Source organism: Hippichthys cyanospilos, chromosome 3 (genome assembly GCF_059441005.1).
Source record: "Hippichthys cyanospilos isolate Australia breed blue-spotted pipefish chromosome 3, RoL_Hcya_1.0, whole genome shotgun sequence".
NCBI lineage: Eukaryota > Metazoa > Chordata > Actinopteri > Syngnathiformes > Syngnathidae > Hippichthys > Hippichthys cyanospilos.
This window is the reverse complement of record NC_142371.1, coordinates 22496294-22514771: the sequence shown is the minus strand read 5'-3', so window position 1 is coordinate 22514771 and position 18478 is coordinate 22496294. Positions and strand designations below refer to the sequence as shown.

At 38.5% G+C, this 18478-nt stretch overlaps 1 protein-coding gene and 1 long non-coding RNA gene across 7 annotated transcripts; one reads left to right on the top strand and one right to left on the bottom strand.

Moving 5' to 3' along the window:
* Positions 1–1533: 1533 nt before the first annotated feature.
* Positions 1534–2342, bottom strand: LOC148426319 (uncharacterized). Its single transcript, XR_015865227.1, has 3 exons — positions 2221–2342; positions 1824–2053; positions 1534–1702 (listed from the first exon to the last, which is right to left on the bottom strand). It is a non-coding gene; the product is annotated as an uncharacterized LOC148426319 (long non-coding RNA).
* A 2869-nt stretch (positions 2343–5211) lies between these two features.
* Positions 5212–18089, top strand: tmod4 (tropomodulin 4 (muscle)). 6 transcript variants are annotated; one of them, XM_088409753.1, is made up of 11 exons: positions 5212–5277; positions 8935–9112; positions 10328–10484; positions 11589–11708; positions 14353–14445; positions 14519–14649; positions 15524–15631; positions 15709–15852; positions 16408–16586; positions 17591–17703; positions 18007–18089. In XM_088409753.1, the coding sequence occupies exons 2-11, from the start codon at positions 9011–9013 to the stop codon at positions 18075–18077; spliced, it is 1218 nt and encodes a 405-aa protein (XP_088265879.1). In that variant the 5' UTR covers positions 5212–5277; positions 8935–9010; the 3' UTR covers positions 18078–18089. The 6 variants fall into 6 exon arrangements, 4 of the variants coding, with proteins under 4 accessions (XP_088265879.1, XP_088265881.1, XP_088265882.1 ...); XR_015865012.1 differs by lacking the exon at positions 5212–5277 and having other exon boundaries at positions 16442–16586; positions 17591–17672; positions 18007–18025; XR_015865011.1 differs by lacking the exon at positions 5212–5277 and having other exon boundaries at positions 16442–16586; positions 18007–18023.
* Positions 18090–18478: the final 389 nt, after the last annotated feature.

Sequence of the window (18478 nt, the reverse complement as noted above, 5' to 3'; positions counted from 1 at the left end):
CAACCATTACATTTAAAAATAAAATAAAAATCTCATAAAAATCAGATTAAATAAATAAATAAATCATCACGCCGTGTCTGTTTGCTGACGTATCCATAAATGTCAAGCAATTCAATGATGTTTACCACTGGACCTCAGCACACGTGAAAGAGTAGAGAACGTTCTCTTTGTTTCACTGTGCTTTGCTCACATGCTGTGTTTGTGTTCTTGTTGTTTTTGTGAAGTTTTTGGACTCTTTTGTGTGGTTCATGTCCTTGTGTACGCAACGCTCATGTGGTTTGTATGATAACATTTTGCCTGCTGATTCCATTTCTTCCTAGCTTCCTAAAATAGAGATGTGTCAAAATTTCCTAAACATACTAGAAAAGCCAAAGATTGGAAATTATTTCGGGCGTTATCTGGTTTGACTCACTTTAAGGATGCTGAATCAATCCCAATTATAGACAATAATTTCTCTTCCTTTTTTTTTTTTTTTACCTTTTATGTGATTATTAATAAGTGTCTGCTTCTTCTCTGTTTGGTGCTGTTTTTCGTCTGATGGATCTGCTTTGGAATTCTTTCCCCATGCGCTCATGTGGTTTTGAGTGTGTGTGTGTGTGTGTGTGTGTGTGTGTGTGTGGGATGGGGGAGGGAGACATCAAAGTCAAGGGGAAACGGTATCCCCCTCCCCGCCTGGTTAGGACAAAGCGGGCTTGGGCTTTGAGAAACAAAGAGAACGCGATGGCGCTCATGTGAGCGGGGAGGCCGGCCGTCTGCGTCCATTCACACTTTCAGCCATTCACATTTTCAACAAGGCGCCTGAAACGGACGCTCAACGCTTTTTCTTTGTCTTGTCTTCAGATTCGTTTTCCACCCCCAACAATCATTTTCATCCGGAATGCTGTTTGGGTTCGATGATGGGATGTCACCATGTCTCGATAAGTCTGTTTCATGCTTTGAAAGGAGATTGACAGGACCGAATAAGGTGAAAAATATTCATTCTGATGAAATAGGGCTTTATTTGGGGCTTAATTTCCTCTTCCTCTTTCAATTTAAGCAATAGGGAGAGTTTAAAGTTACACCAAAAAAAAAACAAAACAAAAAGAAGAATGCCATGTCACTAAATTCATCCCAGCTGACTTCGGGCAGGAGGCGGGGGACACCCTGAAATAGTTTCCAACCAATCGCAAGGCACACAGAGACAAACATCCATTCTTGCCCCAATCACACCTAAGGACAATTTATTATACCTGCCATGCATGTTTTTAGAGTGTGGAAGGAAGCAGGAGTGCCAGGAGGGAACCCACACGGGCTCGGGGAGGACATGCAAACTCCACATAGCAAGTCAGGAGCGAGGTGGATTTGAACTCGAGTCTTTTCATGATCTGTCCACCTAATTTGGTGTGAGGTGAAACTGGTGTCTGGAATTCATTTTGTTCATTGAGAAAATCCTTAAAAAGATCAATGAAGATCGACATTATTTTTTGCCCAATTTAGATAGCACAACAACAACAAAAAACATGGCAATTCGGCTCCTTGTCTCGGTTACCTTCAACCAAAATGGCCGACTTCATGTTCAATTACAGGCATTGGTCTATTTCGCACGTCTGTTCGTGACTGACGTCCGCTCAATTCGGTGTGGATAGGTGAAACTCATGTCAGGAACGTATTTTTTGAGAGAATCCTCAAAGTTTTTTTGAAGATTGATGTCATGCTCCGTCACCTTTAGATAGCACAACAACAATTACAAAATGTTTGGCAATTCATCATTGGATCACTGTTCAATTTCCGATTGGGGCTGGTTTGATCAGATTTCTTAATAGGAGTTTAAGCTCGAAATTTACCCCAAATTGCCTACTTCCAACCAAAATGGCCGACTTCCTGTTCAATTCCAGGCATGGGTCCTTGAGACTTTTTTGTCCGTCCGGTCATGATAGGCATTCCCACCAAAATTTCATGGTGATTGGTGAGTCTGGTGTCGGTGATACATTTAATTATAATTTTCCAGAATACGCTGCTGTGCGAATTTTGGGTCATATCAAGCAGACGTCCATCGCTTTTGAAACAACTGCTCCTATAAATTTGTTGAAAATAAATACATGTAACCATGCACTCAAATGTACTTGTCATGGTAACATAAACAAAAACACAGACGTTCTCATACAGTTCTTCTGAATCAGACTAAGTCTACCAAGTCACTGACACACCTGTGGATGTCATCACAATGACAAACCGGCTTACCTGCTGTTAGGTCCAATCATTCACCGCAGCCTTAGAACTTTTTAATTGCGATCCAGCGGGACACTAAATTCCGCCTGTGCACGAACACACAGACACACACATTCGTGCACTCTCACTTTGTGTCTCCCCAAAAGACACACTTAAAACAATGACCAGCATTGGACTAAGTCTAATGTGTCATTCTCAAAATGGAACGCGTATAGGGAGACCCCTGGTGGCGGAATGTGTCCTAGCAAAACATCTGACCGGATGTCATTTACTTCGTGTGCGTCTTGCGTGTGTTTTTGGTAACCTCTTAGGAAATGAAGTGGTTTCTTTTGAGAGCTGAAGAGAAGCACGGATTTTCGTCATGGGAGACTAAACATACTTTGTGCGTGAGAGAGGGGGAGTGGGGGAGCCCCATTCACTTCCTGTCTCGGATGAAACCCACTTTTTCTGCCATCACGAGGCAGAATTTGTCGTGGAAGGTGTGCGTGGTGCTTCCTGTTTAATTCGCCTAAATTATGCGAAAGGTTTAACGTCATCAGGGACCAATGATGGAAAACCTCAATGATTAACGTTTTTTTTTATTGTATTGATTTGCAGTTTGCACTAGTCCACCTTTTTCTTCAAACTGATTTAATCTATTTTCTGTTAGTGTTGTGGCTTTGAGGCCTCAGGTCATCCTCTGGAAGCCGATCGTGTGCAAAAGTTGTGAGTCATACTGAATTGGGAACAGAATGTTCTTGGTCTGTTGCTAACCAACATGATGCAATTTAAATGAATGTAATTCTATGCAATCATGCGGCATGAATGCCACCGGTAAAAAAACAGTGTCTTGATCGAAGGTCACACCCATAGAATAACAAATTCTGCTATTGACCTTTAATATGTAAATATATTTCAAGCAATTCATTTTCTTTCATAAAATGTTCACTTTTTTGCCTCCAGCATGATCTACATGAAAATTTGAAGAGGGACACCTATTCGATGTAAGACCTAAAAGAAGACAAGGTACAAGCATGTAGTATTTATATGTAAAAAGGCTAATAAAAAAATAAAAATGTCAATGTGGGTGAAATAGGACACAAGAAAATGCAGCATGTCGAAAAAAATAAAAAGGCCAATTAGGTGTACAAATGTCAATTCAGGTACACAAAAGACACAAAACTATAAGTGTACAATTTTGACTCAAAAAGACAAAATGTGTCTGGACGACAATAACACTAAACGTGTAAGAATTTAAACATGGTACAGAACCAGGACAAAAGTAATGGGTATCTCAACAATATTGTGGAAAACCAAAATATTTTTGTCAATCTGTGACACAAACAGCAAACAATTTGCAAAGTATATACAAATTATCAACACAGAAAATTAAAAAAAATATGTGAATTTGAACAAAAACATTGGGAAGAGTATTCATGTGTGGCACAAAAAAAAATCATTTATGGGAAGATTAATCTGGGACAAGACATTAAAGTGTGAAAGTGTCAATACAATGACAAAAAAAGAATGCCAATATGTGACACAAATAGACTAGAAGTGTAACAAAAACAGTTATGTTTTGGAATTGTTTTTCTATCTGGATCTAATGGAACCAAATCAAATGGATCTACTCACAATATATCGAGTTATGTAATGAATCGTCTTTCCTTTGAGCAGATGTGTGTATTTGTGTTATTGTTGTAGTCATGGATGCTTCAGAACATTGTCAGGTGTTTCATAGCCATAGAATGTCAGAACTGCCCTTCAAGTTTCATAACGTCAAAGAATGAGCGTGTCGAGAGGATTAAGACAACAAAAGGTCAGCAATGGACACAAAATGTTTTACAAGGGAGTTGCACTTGTGTGTGTGTGTTGTTGCTTCAGGTAAAGATGTGCACAATTTCGTCAGGGGTTTTTCATGGTTATACAATATTCTCGGGTTGTTTCATAACTTCATAGAAATAATAAGGTCAAGGGCCAAAAACATATGGTGGAAAGAACAAAAAGAAAAAAAACAAGAACATCAATTTAAGACAAAAATGGCACAATAATGTAATGGGAAATAGCCATAATGTGGGATAACAAATAGCGTGGAAATGTCAACAAAAGAAAGTGCACGAGTGAAAATTCAGGACACAAAAGAAACAACAATTTTTTGTTGCTTCTTTTGTCAATGTCGATGACGTGTGACATACAACCCAGATTGATGATAAAAAAACCACAAAGAAACACAAAAAGATCAAAATATAAAAAACAAATAACATAACAGGGATGAGACTAAATACAGGGACAAAAGGTGAATCTTAACTGATAGAATACGTGGAAACAAAAACGAAAGAATGTCAACAATTCGACAAACTAGTATGTGATGGAAAATGTGGGACATGAAAATCCGAGAAAGTTCTGTGGCGTGTGTGTGTGTGAGACACACAGTTGTATGTTATTGTGGTAGGTAAGGAAGCAGACAATGTTGTCAGGTGTTTTAATGGCCAGAGAATGTCAAACAGGTCCTCGAAGCTCCTGTTTCAAGACATCTCAATAAGAAGAAATGGGTCATGACGAAGACGAAAGGGGAGGGACGATAACGGGAGACAGAAACTTGCTGTCTGAGAATGTCCGTGTGGTACAAGCACAAAAAACAAATACCAAAAGCTGGTAATCAAAAAAAAAAAAACATGTTAACCATTGTGAGAATGTTGTGTGGAAAAAAATGTCAGTTGTGGAAAAAATACTTAAAGGCTATCAATTTAAAAAGATTTATTTGCATTTATTCGGCACTATTTTCTATTTCTGATTCTCCCCACTTTCCCCAAAATCCGCGAATACTGAGTGTACTCAACGATAATTTAATTTACAAGTCTACTGGAATGTCAACCGTCATTGTACTGACTAGTTTTAGCCACTGGGTGTCAGTGTTTCTCCACAAGTTTGCTTCAGGGTTCACGTCGCTATTAATCGTGAAAGTTCTGTCTCACCCTCGGTATAATACAGCGGTGACGTCACAAGAGAGGTGGGGTGTTTGGGGTGGTATGGGGTGCTGAACTGGGTGTAGTTTGTGTCTCAGTGGAGGCTCGGACGCTGTGACTCGAGGTAGGTGAGGTCCATGTTCAACTTTTTTTTTTCTTGCATGCAGCTTGTTCTCACTGAGCAATACAGAATTTGAGACCTGACATTTTTTTAGATGGCAATAAAAGAGAATATAAATCATGTGCACAGATGAACACATAAGGAAGGTAAAACTAGTTTTAGAAGTTCAACATTTGCTGGCTAAAGATGGAATGTTGAGAATAATTTGGGGTATTTGGAGGTTGAAGCGTGAAGGATTTTGGAAGCCTTTTTTTTTTTTTTACTTTTGGAAGACATTTATTTGGATTTTGGAAGAAGATAATAATAATTTGAGACGTTTTTAGAAGTTGAAGATTTTGGGGGAAATAAATGTCAAGTGTTTTTTTTGTAAGCAACATGAAGGAATTTGGAGGTAGAATAAGGACGTTTTTACAAGTTGAATATTTTCTAGTAATAGAATATGAAGGAATTTAGAGCTTGACAAGATACACAGCACATATTTAGAAGTGTTTAATGGTTGACGATAGCAATGGTTGACGAAAGCAATGACTTTTTTTTCAATGTCTTCTTTTAAACTTACAGTATATAAAACAATTGATGAGTTTTGCCAGCTGCTACTTGTTGCAAACAGTTCTGTTTACGGTAAAATATTTGTTAAGTATCATAATCAGTCATTATCAATTTTTATGTCATATGAAATTACGGTATACAAAATTGGTGAAGTATATATCAGCAAATATGGTATTGCTGTGCCTCCCCCCAAGGTGTGCGAAAAAAACCTGTGCAGTATGGCCAAAGTTCTACCTACCACTGCAAAATTTACTTTAGAGCCCCATGCTTAAGAATATCTTAAAGGGACACTGTGTAAAATTTAGATGATTTTTCATTACAGACAGCAGGAGGTGCTGCAGGTTTTGTCCGTAACTATAACAAACATGGCCGCCTCCGGAGAAGTGCCACCCCCCATGTAATATCACTTAATGATAACTAGACCTACGAATATATTTAAAATATGCAGTTGGTCATGAAGAACACATTTATTTGCGAGTTTTTCAAATTTACAATCGTTTAATTTATTCCTTTTTAATGAAAAATGGTCTAAATCTTACACAGTGTCCCTTTAAGAACATTTAAGACCTCGAACAAACCCCCGAGGACACAAATGTGTCTAGGATAAGAGTTTTAAAACATTTAGAAAATTCGGGGGTGTTGGAAAGAGAAGATGGAGCTTTTTGATAGCTCAAAGTGTATGGAAAATTGAGTCTGAGGTCAGGTTTTTGTAAACAAGAGATTTTGGAAGTATATGAAGGTATTTAGAAGTCTCTAAAGGTTGAAGAAAACCAGAATAATACGCATTTTATTAATACAGATTTTGGAAGTAGATGATGGAGATTTTGGAAGGGGATGAAATCAAACATAGAGGTTAACGAAAATGAATTTGAAAAAGAAGATATTTGTAAAATAGAAGCTGATGGAGGATAATGATGAAAGTCTGCAATAATATTGACAATTTCGTGATTTTTTTTTTGTCAATGGATCAGCTCAAGTTCTCTTGGCTGCATGGCACTTTGCGAGAAGACACCTTATGAGTGTGCGTTTGTGCATGCGTTGCGTGTGTGCGTTTGTGTGTGTTTGGGCAACCTAAGGCGCTGAGGCTTGACGCGGCTGCAAGTAGCTGACTTGTCAAGCTAAAATTAAGCTCAGCATGATTTGGAATGTTACACTTGGGTGCTAAGACCTGCAGCAACAAGAACAGGAAAAAAAAAGATGAATGTCAACAGCAAAAAAAAATAAGTGATTATTTTGAAAGTGTTTCTTCAGGAACTGGTTTGATTTGGTGATTTTTTTTTTTTTCAAAGCACATTACCAGTCAACACCTGGAAACACTTTCAAATCCAAACATTCTCAAAAGCTCACAAAATATAAGCTATCAACTTTTGATAATGCACAGCTATGAACAGAAAGTCATTCCAGTCATAAAGCATCTTCCACATCATAAGGTTGACCAAGAAAATAACAAGTTGTGCAAAAATGTTTAAAGAATATAAATGCTAAAAAAAAATCTGTCATGATTAACGCCTGTAAAACAGTGATCTCTTTTTGTACTTTTAGTTTAGTATAAAAATTGCATTTTTTGTAAATGCTTTTAAAGGCATAATAATTAAAGTTATTGATGATTTTTTTTCCTTCAATCACGCAAATTGTTCAGTTCTATCCATAAATATTTAGGTTCATTTTATTTACACCCACAAAAAAAGAAAAGAAAAATGGTATGGTCTGTCTTTGTAGCCTGTGACGTGACGATGACACTTTAAGACAGAGCCGTTAACTGGTCTCTACCGCCACCTACTGTCTTGAGGTGAAACACAAGTCAACAAAGAATTTTTTTGTTTGCTGAGGTAGTTTGACCGCCGCTCAACGGAATGTTGCAAAAATCGCAGGAAAATCAATGTCATAAATCCTATTCAAATGCTGCTCAAAAATTGTAATTGTAATGGTTTTATATGGTCCAAAATTTGGACAATTATTATTTTTGTATACAAAATCTCGCACGTCCAGCTGCAATCACATAGAGATTTCAAAACCGTTGCATTTTGAAATTGTACATGTTTTAATCATCTGCTGGAAATTTCAGCTCCCTAGTGTTTTTCCCCATCGATTCTTTGATGACATCATAAAAAAATCAAAGGAATTTCCATAATTTGTAACATAATGCCACAAGGGTTAATAGACTTAGAAATTATGCTAAATTAATTACTTTTAGTGTGTAAGCATTCAGAAAAAAATCTTATAAATTAGACAACGTCTAAGTGGCCCTTGCATCCCTTTTTTTTTTTTTTTGCGGTCCTCAAAAGACAAAAATTGGACAGCCCTGTTCTAGGCCAAAGCAATGGATAGAGCAGTCATCCAACCACAGGAGGATGCAAACATGATTGACTTGCCTCGGTTGCTTCGGCCTAGTTGGGCTGCTGGCCCAATAGTGACGGTTAGTAGCTGAATGTTGACGTTTTTTAAGATGAAAAGTGCGATGAATATTTTAATACAGTATTTTGATTAGCATACAATTCAGATTCAGAATAGCATGGCACAAACATACTTGGCTTCAGCACAATCACATTTCGTCACCCCCACATGATTGTTTCCACATTCGCGCATTTCCCATTGAACGCACTCAACACAGTTTTGTGAAGCATTAAAGAGGCCGCGCGGATGACAAATGAGGGTGCGCGGATGATAAATGAGGGTGCGCAGCCTCCCTGCTATTCTTAGCGGCTACGCGCTTCGCTAAAGGTTTAGAGTTACTCGCACCTCATTGGATTTCTCGCTTCCGTCATCGCTTGGCCTCGCTCGCCCGTTCTGTGATGTCATGGGATGTGTTAAGTATCTTTTTTTACGGCATGTTTTATCCCACTTTTTCTCCAGTACCAGAATGGGTAGTTACACTTGAGTACTCACTGATGCAAAGTACTAATACTACTAATATTTTTTCTACATAATATTTAAATAAACAATGGCGGATAATTCTGACTCTTTGGTTTTGCTTGATAATTTAACAATATCGAAAAACCAACAATCATCAGTCAATAAATAATCAACATAAAAAAAAGATTTCACCCAATATTTTAATTCAAAATATTTTCCCAATAACTGTTATTATTATTTCACTCCTTTGTCTCGTAGAACCCCGCCCCCTCGGCCCACCTGTACAAAAGCGAGTGCATGTGAGTGGAGGGCCCCCCCCCCCAAGAAGTGAGGCATGTCGGACCCCAGGGATATCGATGAGGATGCCATCCTCAAGGGCCTGAGTCCTGAGGAGCTCGACCAGCTGGATTATGAACTGCAGGAGATGGACCCCGAGGTATTAGGGGAGTCATTTGAGTCACATGACTTTACTGAAGTCAGACCTCTTGGGATTTTGAATTACACCCCCAAGAATTTCTGTTCAGTAAACAATTGTTTTAGCATATGGTGCTACCCGTGTAAAATGTTTTCGACATAGCTAGCTTGCTAGCTGTGGATAGCGTTTTTGGCATAGCTCGCTAGCTAGCTGTTCAAGGCCAATAGAATATTGTGTGCTATGTCTATATAAATATGGGTGCTATCATATGAAAGATTGATTTCTATTCCTTACTTTGATTTGCATGTAGGTAATAGCTGTGTTATAAGTGTGGAAATACTGCCATCCAATGGTCACAGTTATCACTACAGTGCTCAATTGGCTTATAATAGGTAAGCGTTAGTCAGGTGTGTCAGCTCCTGTCCATTAAAAAAAAAAAAAAAAAATCATAATATGTCTCTAGTTTTGTCCCGGGGCCCTGGCAAAATGCGGAAGTGGGCCCGTGGGCCGTAGTCTGGGGACTAGTGCTTTAGCACCTAAAGTAATCAATAACTTTAGTACTTTTAGTTTCTAAAGAAAGAGGGCAATGTATTATTATTGTTTTAATTTTTTTTCACTGCATTTAATTACTGTACCTAAAGCATTTGATTAATTTTGTACTTAATTCATTTAGTGCCAGACATTTTTACGTTTTTCCATTGCCAATTTATTTGGTTTTGGCCCCAGGAACAGAAAGGATATGAAAGTGGTGAATTAGAAAGTTTTTATACACAAAAATCCAATCTAGCCCCAATGAGCATCTGAAACCACAACACATCCTTGAACATTAGACTCGGAAACTAAAATCCTACAAAGAAACTTTACTCAAACTTGAGAAATAAATTTGGAAACTAGTAACTAAAAAGACAGAGCTTAAATACTGTCAGAAAGTCGTCCTATATGACGCAACAAAGGAAACTAAAGCAACTATAGCAAATGCATAAATTACACATAAAATAAGCATTTAGCAACAGATATGTCAACATTCTACCGCTGTGCTGAATTGCCTTTCTGGTGACGACCAACAGCATTCTTTGACTAGTATTAGTAGTATAGTCGAGTGTCTTGAATTTTTCCGTAGTAATCTAGAAGCGGCTTCAAACTTGAATCCTAATTGTAACTTCTGACTTCCACACATGTGAATCGGTCGAATTCCTGCTCTCTCGTCACATAAACATGACCTATCCGTCCTCCCAGAATGCCATGCTGCCAGCTGGCATGCGGCAGCGTGACCAGACAAAGAAAAACCCGACTGGACCGTTCGACCGTGACGCTCTGATGCAGCACCTGGAGAAGGTGGCCATGGAGCACCCGGACCGGGAGGAGCTGGTGCCTTTCACCGGGGAGAAGAAAGGTGCCCCGTGTTTTCACCAAAACTTTTAACCATCCCGGTTCTCATTAAGGGGGACTCATCTTTTTAAGAACCCTTCTCGAGATCCAATTAAACGTAACTACCAGGTAGTTAACTTGAATGCCTCATTTATATTTTGAAATAATACAACAACATCAACATGTTATATTGATTTAACCTTTGAAGATTAAAATAAGCGAGATGATAAAAACAATCTACATTCACTTCCAAGAAAACAACATTTTGGACATGTTTTCATTTCCATCCTTACGTTCAAAAACAGGTCATTATTTCAAACTGACAAAAAAGAAAGACAAATTGAAGCACAAAATTCAAATTATGATACATTATGCATTTGATCCGTGTGATTTTGTGCAATTGGAAATGGGCAAAAAAATGTGATCATTGTTTTTCAAAATAAAAGTAAAAAATAACGCTTATTAGCCCATTTTCATGGGGGACTACGGAAATTGGAGAATATTTACAGTTAAGTAGATTCAATTGTGACAATTTCAAATTTTAAATTTTAAAAAGTAAGCAATTAATTGGTTATCCAAAGTAATCAGTACTAGTTGATAACCAATTTGTTGTGGATAAATCGTTACACCTCTCATCCACTCTTTATTGATGTTTTTTCAACTAGGCATAAAGCTTGTTTATTTACATTAGCTATCTATTTACTTATCCATAAACGTTTTGACAATATGAAGCTTTGTCGTAGGATTCTAACAAGCTCACGAAGCTCCGAGACACAGGAGTATATATATTTTTTAAATTAAATGTTAAATGAAATCATATTTTATGAAATCTACAAATATTAGCTCCCATGGTTTTCTACAGTAAAAAAAATAAAATGAAATAACATGCCAAAATTGAACTGATTTTTGTTTATCCCTTACAATGATACCTTAAAAACCCATTGAGAATTACAGTGAACCCCCCCGTTTTTTGTTTTTTTTTATAGTTATGTTCCAAAATCCAGATTACAGCGAGACCACAAATAAAACATTTTTACATAATTTTGCCCCTCCCACATGCTATGAATACATAGAAAATTTAAATCCAAAAATATTGACGCGAACCAACGGCAAATCTTCGTGCCTCCAGGAAAAGCCTTCGTGGCGAAAAAACCAGCGGAAATTCCCAAGCACGAGCAGGTCATCTTGGAGCCCGAGCTGGAAGAGGCGCTCAGGAACGCCACTGACGCCGAAATGTGCGACATTGCAGGTGAGAAATTTACCATCAACTAGAACGCGCCCCGCTTCACTTGCGCAACCACAAATTGTCCATACGTGGGGGAACAAGCATCCCGCTGCGCTGCCGTGTTCCGTTTTTTTTTTTTTTTTTTTTTTTTTTTAATCATAAGCATGCCAGCCCATCAACTGACCCACATATAAGTCGCGCCGGGACGTCCCATCAGCCACGACAGACATGCGACGGGATCCGATTCCCCGAAGTCAGCAGCTCAAAAATAAAACGGGCCGGCCTGCTAGGTCGGAGCGGCTTCTGCGGGAGGAAGATAGGATATCTTTGTAAAACACACGGCCGTTGACAGAATAAGCCCGAGACGACCCGCGGCGCATACATTTTATATTTGAGCCTGTTAATTGTTTAAACACATGTTCTGGAATGTTGAGTCGGGTTCCGGGGGTCAAATAAGAACCGTCAGAGTAGCATAGACTTGAATTTAAAAGCTGGAAAAGTTAGGGAGCGATTCTAAAGGGCCAAAGCATGCGGACAGACAGGCAGACCCCTCATTGGCTGCCGGAGGCTTGAATCTGGACCGGGTCCAGGTGAGGATTAGGGTTCGGTTAGCATCCGTCAGGCTTTTGTCGGGCTTTTCGGCCAACGTGTTGGCAGGGGATGAAAAGCCTGGCGCGAAAGAGAGAGCCAAACTGCAGATCAGCGATGTAATTGAGGGTTTTATTTACGATATTAGCATCGGTCGCCGCTCCCCCGCTAGGCTAGCTGGAGCCGTAAAGCTAGCAGGGTTACTGTCAGGGCCGCAGCGGGTGTTTATGGCTAAGCAGGCAGCTGTCTCACTGGCCTGCCTTTCCCTGATGGGGTCACGAGGGGCGGGGGTGGGGAGGGGGCGCTCGCAGCAGTTGGTGTGTGACACACTTTGATGGGAGGTAGATTACAGCATGAGACTCGCAGTGCTGCCCCCTCCTGGTAGCAACAAAGTTCAGGTTTAATCTAGTCATTTCAGGTAAAAGGAACATGAAAAGTGTATGGTCGTCCCAATTTGCATAGCATCATTTTGTGTGACATGAAAATTGACAGTGACTCAGGATAAGATTTTTAAAGTTCGCAATATATTTTACTTTAACTTGAGTGGTGAAAGACGTCAAATATTTTATATGAATTTCAAAAAGATTTGGCTTTTAGGTGAACATTAGCCCTTGTTTTTTTGTAGTAGATGTTTTAAGAATCATTTATATTAAAGGCAGGATCATTCTTTTTGATTAATTGACATATCAACCACTAGAACAGAAGATGGAGGCTTTGTTGTTTGTTCAAGTATTGTAAACATAAGTGATGGACCATACATCGTAAGTAAGTATTATATAAAGTAATTTAAGTCCTATCATTCATTCGTGTTGATATATGTTAGATTTTATAGACTGTCACAAAGCCCAAATTGTTAAGGTATTTGCAGTTATTAACAATTAATGCATTGACTGGCTTTTTCTGCGTGAGTATGAAATGTCCGACTGCCTATGAATGCACCATGATATAGCGTCAACACTAGAGATTTGCAAAAGACAGCTTAGTTGAGGAGCGGCCAACATCAAAATAAAAGCATACTGCAGCCTTTGTATTCTTGTCCAAATTGGTGTGTTTATTCTATTTTATTTTCATTTGAAGCGTATTGTTATTTTATATTGTTGTCCAAATTGGTGTATTTATTTCATTTTATTTTGAAGCGTACTTTTACTGAATGCCATTGACATGTGGTGTAATGTTATTTTATCTTCCATGTCGATCTATTCTCACGGTGCATACCGCATAAATATGTAAATATCCGTTGCGGTTTCGAAACCTGACTGATCATTAAGATAACGGGTTTCATTCGCCAACACCGCACAGGATTTGGTCGCACGCTTTTTCCGGGAGGAGCAACATGGCCATATTTGTTGATGTATGGTCTCAATTTGCATGCCATAATTTAAGATGACAGTGATCAAAATATGATATTTGCAAAATATTGTACTTTAACAAGAAATTTCTGCTGTTTAAAATGTACCGTGTGAACTGAAAAAAAACTTTTTTTAGTTGTATGAGCACTATTTATGTTTGCTTCACATCTGTGTTGCATGGAGTCACCTGGGAACTGAAGTCTCCTCATTGGCATCTTCGCTAACGAATGTAAAAATTTGCCTTCCACAATCTGACTGAACTCAGATGAAACCAGTTTAAAGGCGCAGTCGTCCCAGAACGGACCCATGAGGGGAAGTCAAGGTCTGCGACTCACCAGAGTTCAAATATCCAAAGGAGAATTCCACGCGCAACTTGTGAAGGCCTGACTGAGGTCAAGAAGCACCAGAATAGAACGTTTGTGATGCTCTGCGCTAAATTTAAAGATCTTTCTCGCCATCGAGGTCTCGCTTACACACAGTCATATATCAGACTAAAGTCAGGTCAGACCAACAAACTACTTTCTTGAAGACCTTATTGAAGCCTGTGAATACACTCATTTAGTCCAAGCAGTTAAGAGCAAGATCGGTATTCGTATTGCGGTACCCACCCAAGACCGCAGGTTGGTCAAGTCTCGTAACCAGTTTGTTTTCGAGGAACAAGGAGAACTTGACTTGCTCCGTTGACCATAAGTCCATTAACATCACTCGTAAATGTTTTCTCACTCCTGCAGCCATCTTGGGTATGTACACGTTGATGAGCAACAAGCAGTATTACGACGCTCTGGGCACCACGGGAACTATCGCCAACACCGAGGGCATCAACAGTACGTCGTCGTGCGCGCCGGATAGTGAGTCTGTATTTTGGATTCGGCTCGATCTTGTCCGTGTACACTTCAGGCGTGGTGAAAGAAGACCCTTTCAAGATCTTCCCGGACGAGCCGCCCAACCCCACCAACGTGGAGGAGACCCTGGAGAGGATCCACAACAACGACAGCAGCCTGACCCAAGTCAACTTTAACAACATCAAGGTAAATATCGAGGACAATGAAGCTCAGATATTTCTTACAAGGGTTCCAGAATTTTGGAGTCCAAGGACCAGGAGAGAAATATTTCTAAGGAGGCTCTTATAATCCTAAACTAGGACTTTAGTCATAATCATATCAGAGACTGTTTGGTCCAAGCTTTTAGGGACGCACTACCGTTGTAGTCCTCGAGATCGGTCTTGGTCTCAAGACCACGTTTTAAGAGTCTCAGTCTCATCTCGAAATCAGAGGCATTTTTACTCAGTTTTGTCTGAGTCTCAAAGAGGATGGACTCTGGATTTTTTTTTTTATCAAGACCGGTCACGGTCACTACTACTCCTATCGCCTGGACGATAAATCATACCTTGAATGTCCGAGAAACCCTCAGACTGACAACCGTGACCCACTGAAAGGTCAATCAACCACCAAAAAATGGTGCTGATAGTCATGAAGGGACTTTGTGCACTCCAAAAACAGGTGGATTAAAATTACCTTGTGACCTATAATTAACTAGTGATAGGAAAATGAAACTTTATGAAGCACTTATGATATATTTTTACTCTTCTAAATGGGGCTCTTAGTTTACAGAAAAATGCTGGTACAGTGGAATTATAATGCTAGTACAGTGGAAATGTCTTGGATTTCTCCTGTCTGAGTGAAACGATGCAGTATCACAAGTGCTTCATGAAGCTTCACTGAAGTTAAGTAAAAGAAAAGAACCGCCCAATATTTAGGTCTATTTGATCTAACTTTTATAAACAAAAAAAAAAAATTTAAGTTTGTTTTTTGTCAATCCATTTTGCCCACAGTTGGGCTATTTTTAACCCAACTGTTTTTTAGAGTACCTCGTGAAGCAATGACTTATTCCTGTGTTTTTTAGGACATTCCCATACCAACACTGAAGGAGATCTTCGAGGCCATGAAGGGAAACTCTCACGTGGAGGTTCTGAGCATCGCCGCCACCCGTAGCAACGATCCAGTGGCCTACGTGAGTCCGGTGTTTTTTTTTCATTAGTAATTAAAAAAAAAAAAAAATACTACGACGTTGTGCTTTGCGTGTGTCAGGCATGTGCCGAGATGCTGCGGGAGAACACCAGCCTGCAGAGTCTTAACATCGAGTCTAACTTCATCACCTCGGACGGCATGAGGGCCGTCATCAAGGCCATGGCCAATAACGCCACGCTGGTGGAGCTCAAGATCGACAACCAGGTTGGAAACACACACACACACACACACACACACACACACACACACATATATACATATATATATATATATATATATATATATATATATATATATATATATATATATATATATATATATATATATATATATATATATATATATATATATATATATATTTTACATTTCAGATGCAATAAAGTGTTTGCAGCTCCCAGTGTTGTCTTAAATGGGGTCAAAATGGCTTTTTGAATATTAATGATGTTTTTGTCCAAAAATGTCTGAAAGAGTAAATTGTAAACAAACTCTTATCTTTTTATTAATAACAAAATGCTACAATAAAGTATTTAGTACCAATTATAAACACGTCTTGTAAAGCACTCATCCACCTCTCGAGCGCTTATACAAAATCTCGATTTCACGATTTATGGCCAAGCCCGAGTATGAATTTGATCTGACGTGTCCCCGCCTTCACTAGCCAAACCCTCCAGGTTCCAGTCGTCCATTTTAGCCCTGATTGAAACAAGAGCTTTCACAAAATGAATGACCCACTTTTTTTTTTTTTTTTTTTGGGAGAAGCTTATTTCGGTTACGAGATGCTCTGCCCTCACAGCGACAGAAGCTGGGCGACTCGGTGGAGATGGAGATCGCCGCCATGCTGGAGAAAAACTCCAGCATACTCAAGTTCGGCTACCATTTCACGCAGCAGGGCCCGCGCGCCCGCGCCGCCATGGCCATCACGCGAAACAACGACATGCGTAAGAACAACAGTCTTTCGATCGTCTTTCCATTTTCACTTGACAATTTGAAAACAAAAAAACTAATTTTGCAGGCCTTGTTTGCGTTTACGGCAGAAACTCAGAATATGACATGAAAATGCTCCCAAATCCCAAATATAATAATTTAAACTGGTAGAAAACATTAAAAACTACAATTTCCAACTGTGCATGAGTTAACCAATTCCCAAGTTAGAAACCCATCTTAACACAAGTTCTATGATAAATATGGAAAAATTCGCCGCAAAAATTATATTTCAACTCATTCACTGCCGGTGACGGCTATAGACGTCATAAATGGCATAAGTGACAAATATGGTCACAAAAATTCTGAAAAAGAAAAACAAAAACTTTTTTTTGAGGTTAATACCGCCTCAGTTGCTTGTGACCATTTTGGCCCATTTCAGGAACTAATCCTGACTAAACCTGATCCAGAAATACGTGAACTCATTCAATGCCATAGTCATATCTTCACGTTTTTTAATTCCAGCCGTTAAATCCCAAATTAAATCAAAATTCCATTTCAATTGGGCTGTGTTGATTGTTTTTGAGTGACAAAGAAATTGGGTAAAAAAAAAAAAATTTAAGATAAAAATATGACAGCCTTTGTTTGCGTTCACGACCTTCTCAGTTGCTCGTGGCAGTTTTTTGTTTCCTTGTCTAAGAATAGATGAATTATCTGGATGAAAACATGAACACAATCCCCAAGCAATAAAATGCATTTTACGCAAGTTCGATTGTAAACTTAGATCAAAAACTCGTCATGGAAACGTGTGCCACAAGAATGAATTATATTTTAACTCATTCACTACCAATGACGGCTATAAACGTCAAAAACCCATTTTAACTGCACTGTCATCGAAAGAGTTTATTGATTTGGGTACAAGTGACATGGAAATTTGGTAACAAGCATAAGATGATTAATAAGTATGTATTGTTTACAAAAACAAAACAGGATGTGAATTTTTTTTTTTTTCTTTGTTTAGTTCGGCAGCAGAGGCTGAGATGAAGACGAAGGATAGAAGAAGTCGTCACTTGTCAAGCAGAGCATCTTATTTTTTAGGACAGGTGACCTCCATGATTCATCTCATTTGTGGGGGTAGGAGCGTCTGTAAATACTTTCAATAAAATATTTATTCAAATCGTCTTTGTAAACATTTGTACACATTTTATTGGAGGATTTTTCAAAGACACGAATAACCTCAACTAATAAATTCATAATTGCACAAAGGGTTGGGCACTTTAATAAGATCTGTCAGTATAATATGTTTTTGTAGCTTATGTACTATAGTTTAAATCTATGATGTGCGTCACTTATTTAACAGAGAGGTTAAAAAAAAAAAATCGTAGTCCGTTTGTCAACTTTTCCAACCACTTAACTAACTTTGTTTTCTCCCAAAAGGTTTACGACTTGCAACTTTAATTGCTACTAACAAAACAAAACATGCGAAGAATCATTTTGGAAACATTTGAGCCGAGGTATGTGCACTTTTTAACAAACTACCAGCCAGACTTGTTCTTTAGGTAAATGTGACTTTTTTTAAGCAACAAAAACAATTTATTTTCCACATAATCTGTCAACAACAACAAAAAATCTTGATTCTGTGGAAGTTAACATATGTTAACGCTGGAACAAAAACGTTTGAAAGTATGTTTTAATGTTAAAGACAAATTCCATTGGAAAAAAAATGAATCAAAAAATGTCTGGAATTATTACGTTATTTTTTTCTTATTCCCTCAGTGGTTTTCAAAAAAGGTTATGTGAGATTTTGACCATTTTGAAGGTATAATCAAATCTATTTGATCGCTATTTAATACAGTGACAGGAACAATACTTTTTGTTTTAAAATTAAGATTAAATCAAATTGGAACAT

What these genes read in the sequence shown, in the direction of transcription:
- tmod4 (XM_088409753.1), top strand. Translation starts at nt 9,011, where the DNA reads ATGTCGGACCCCAGGGATATCGATGAGGATGCCATCCTCAAGGGCCTG. An exon ending in CGAAATGTGCGACATTGCAG is followed by an intron (nt 11,709 to 14,352) that starts GTGAGAAATTTA and finishes TCACTCCTGCAG; the next exon opens with CCATCTTGGGTATGTACACG. An exon ending in CAACACCGAGGGCATCAACA is followed by an intron (nt 14,446 to 14,518) that starts GTACGTCGTCGT and finishes TGTACACTTCAG; the next exon opens with GCGTGGTGAAAGAAGACCCT.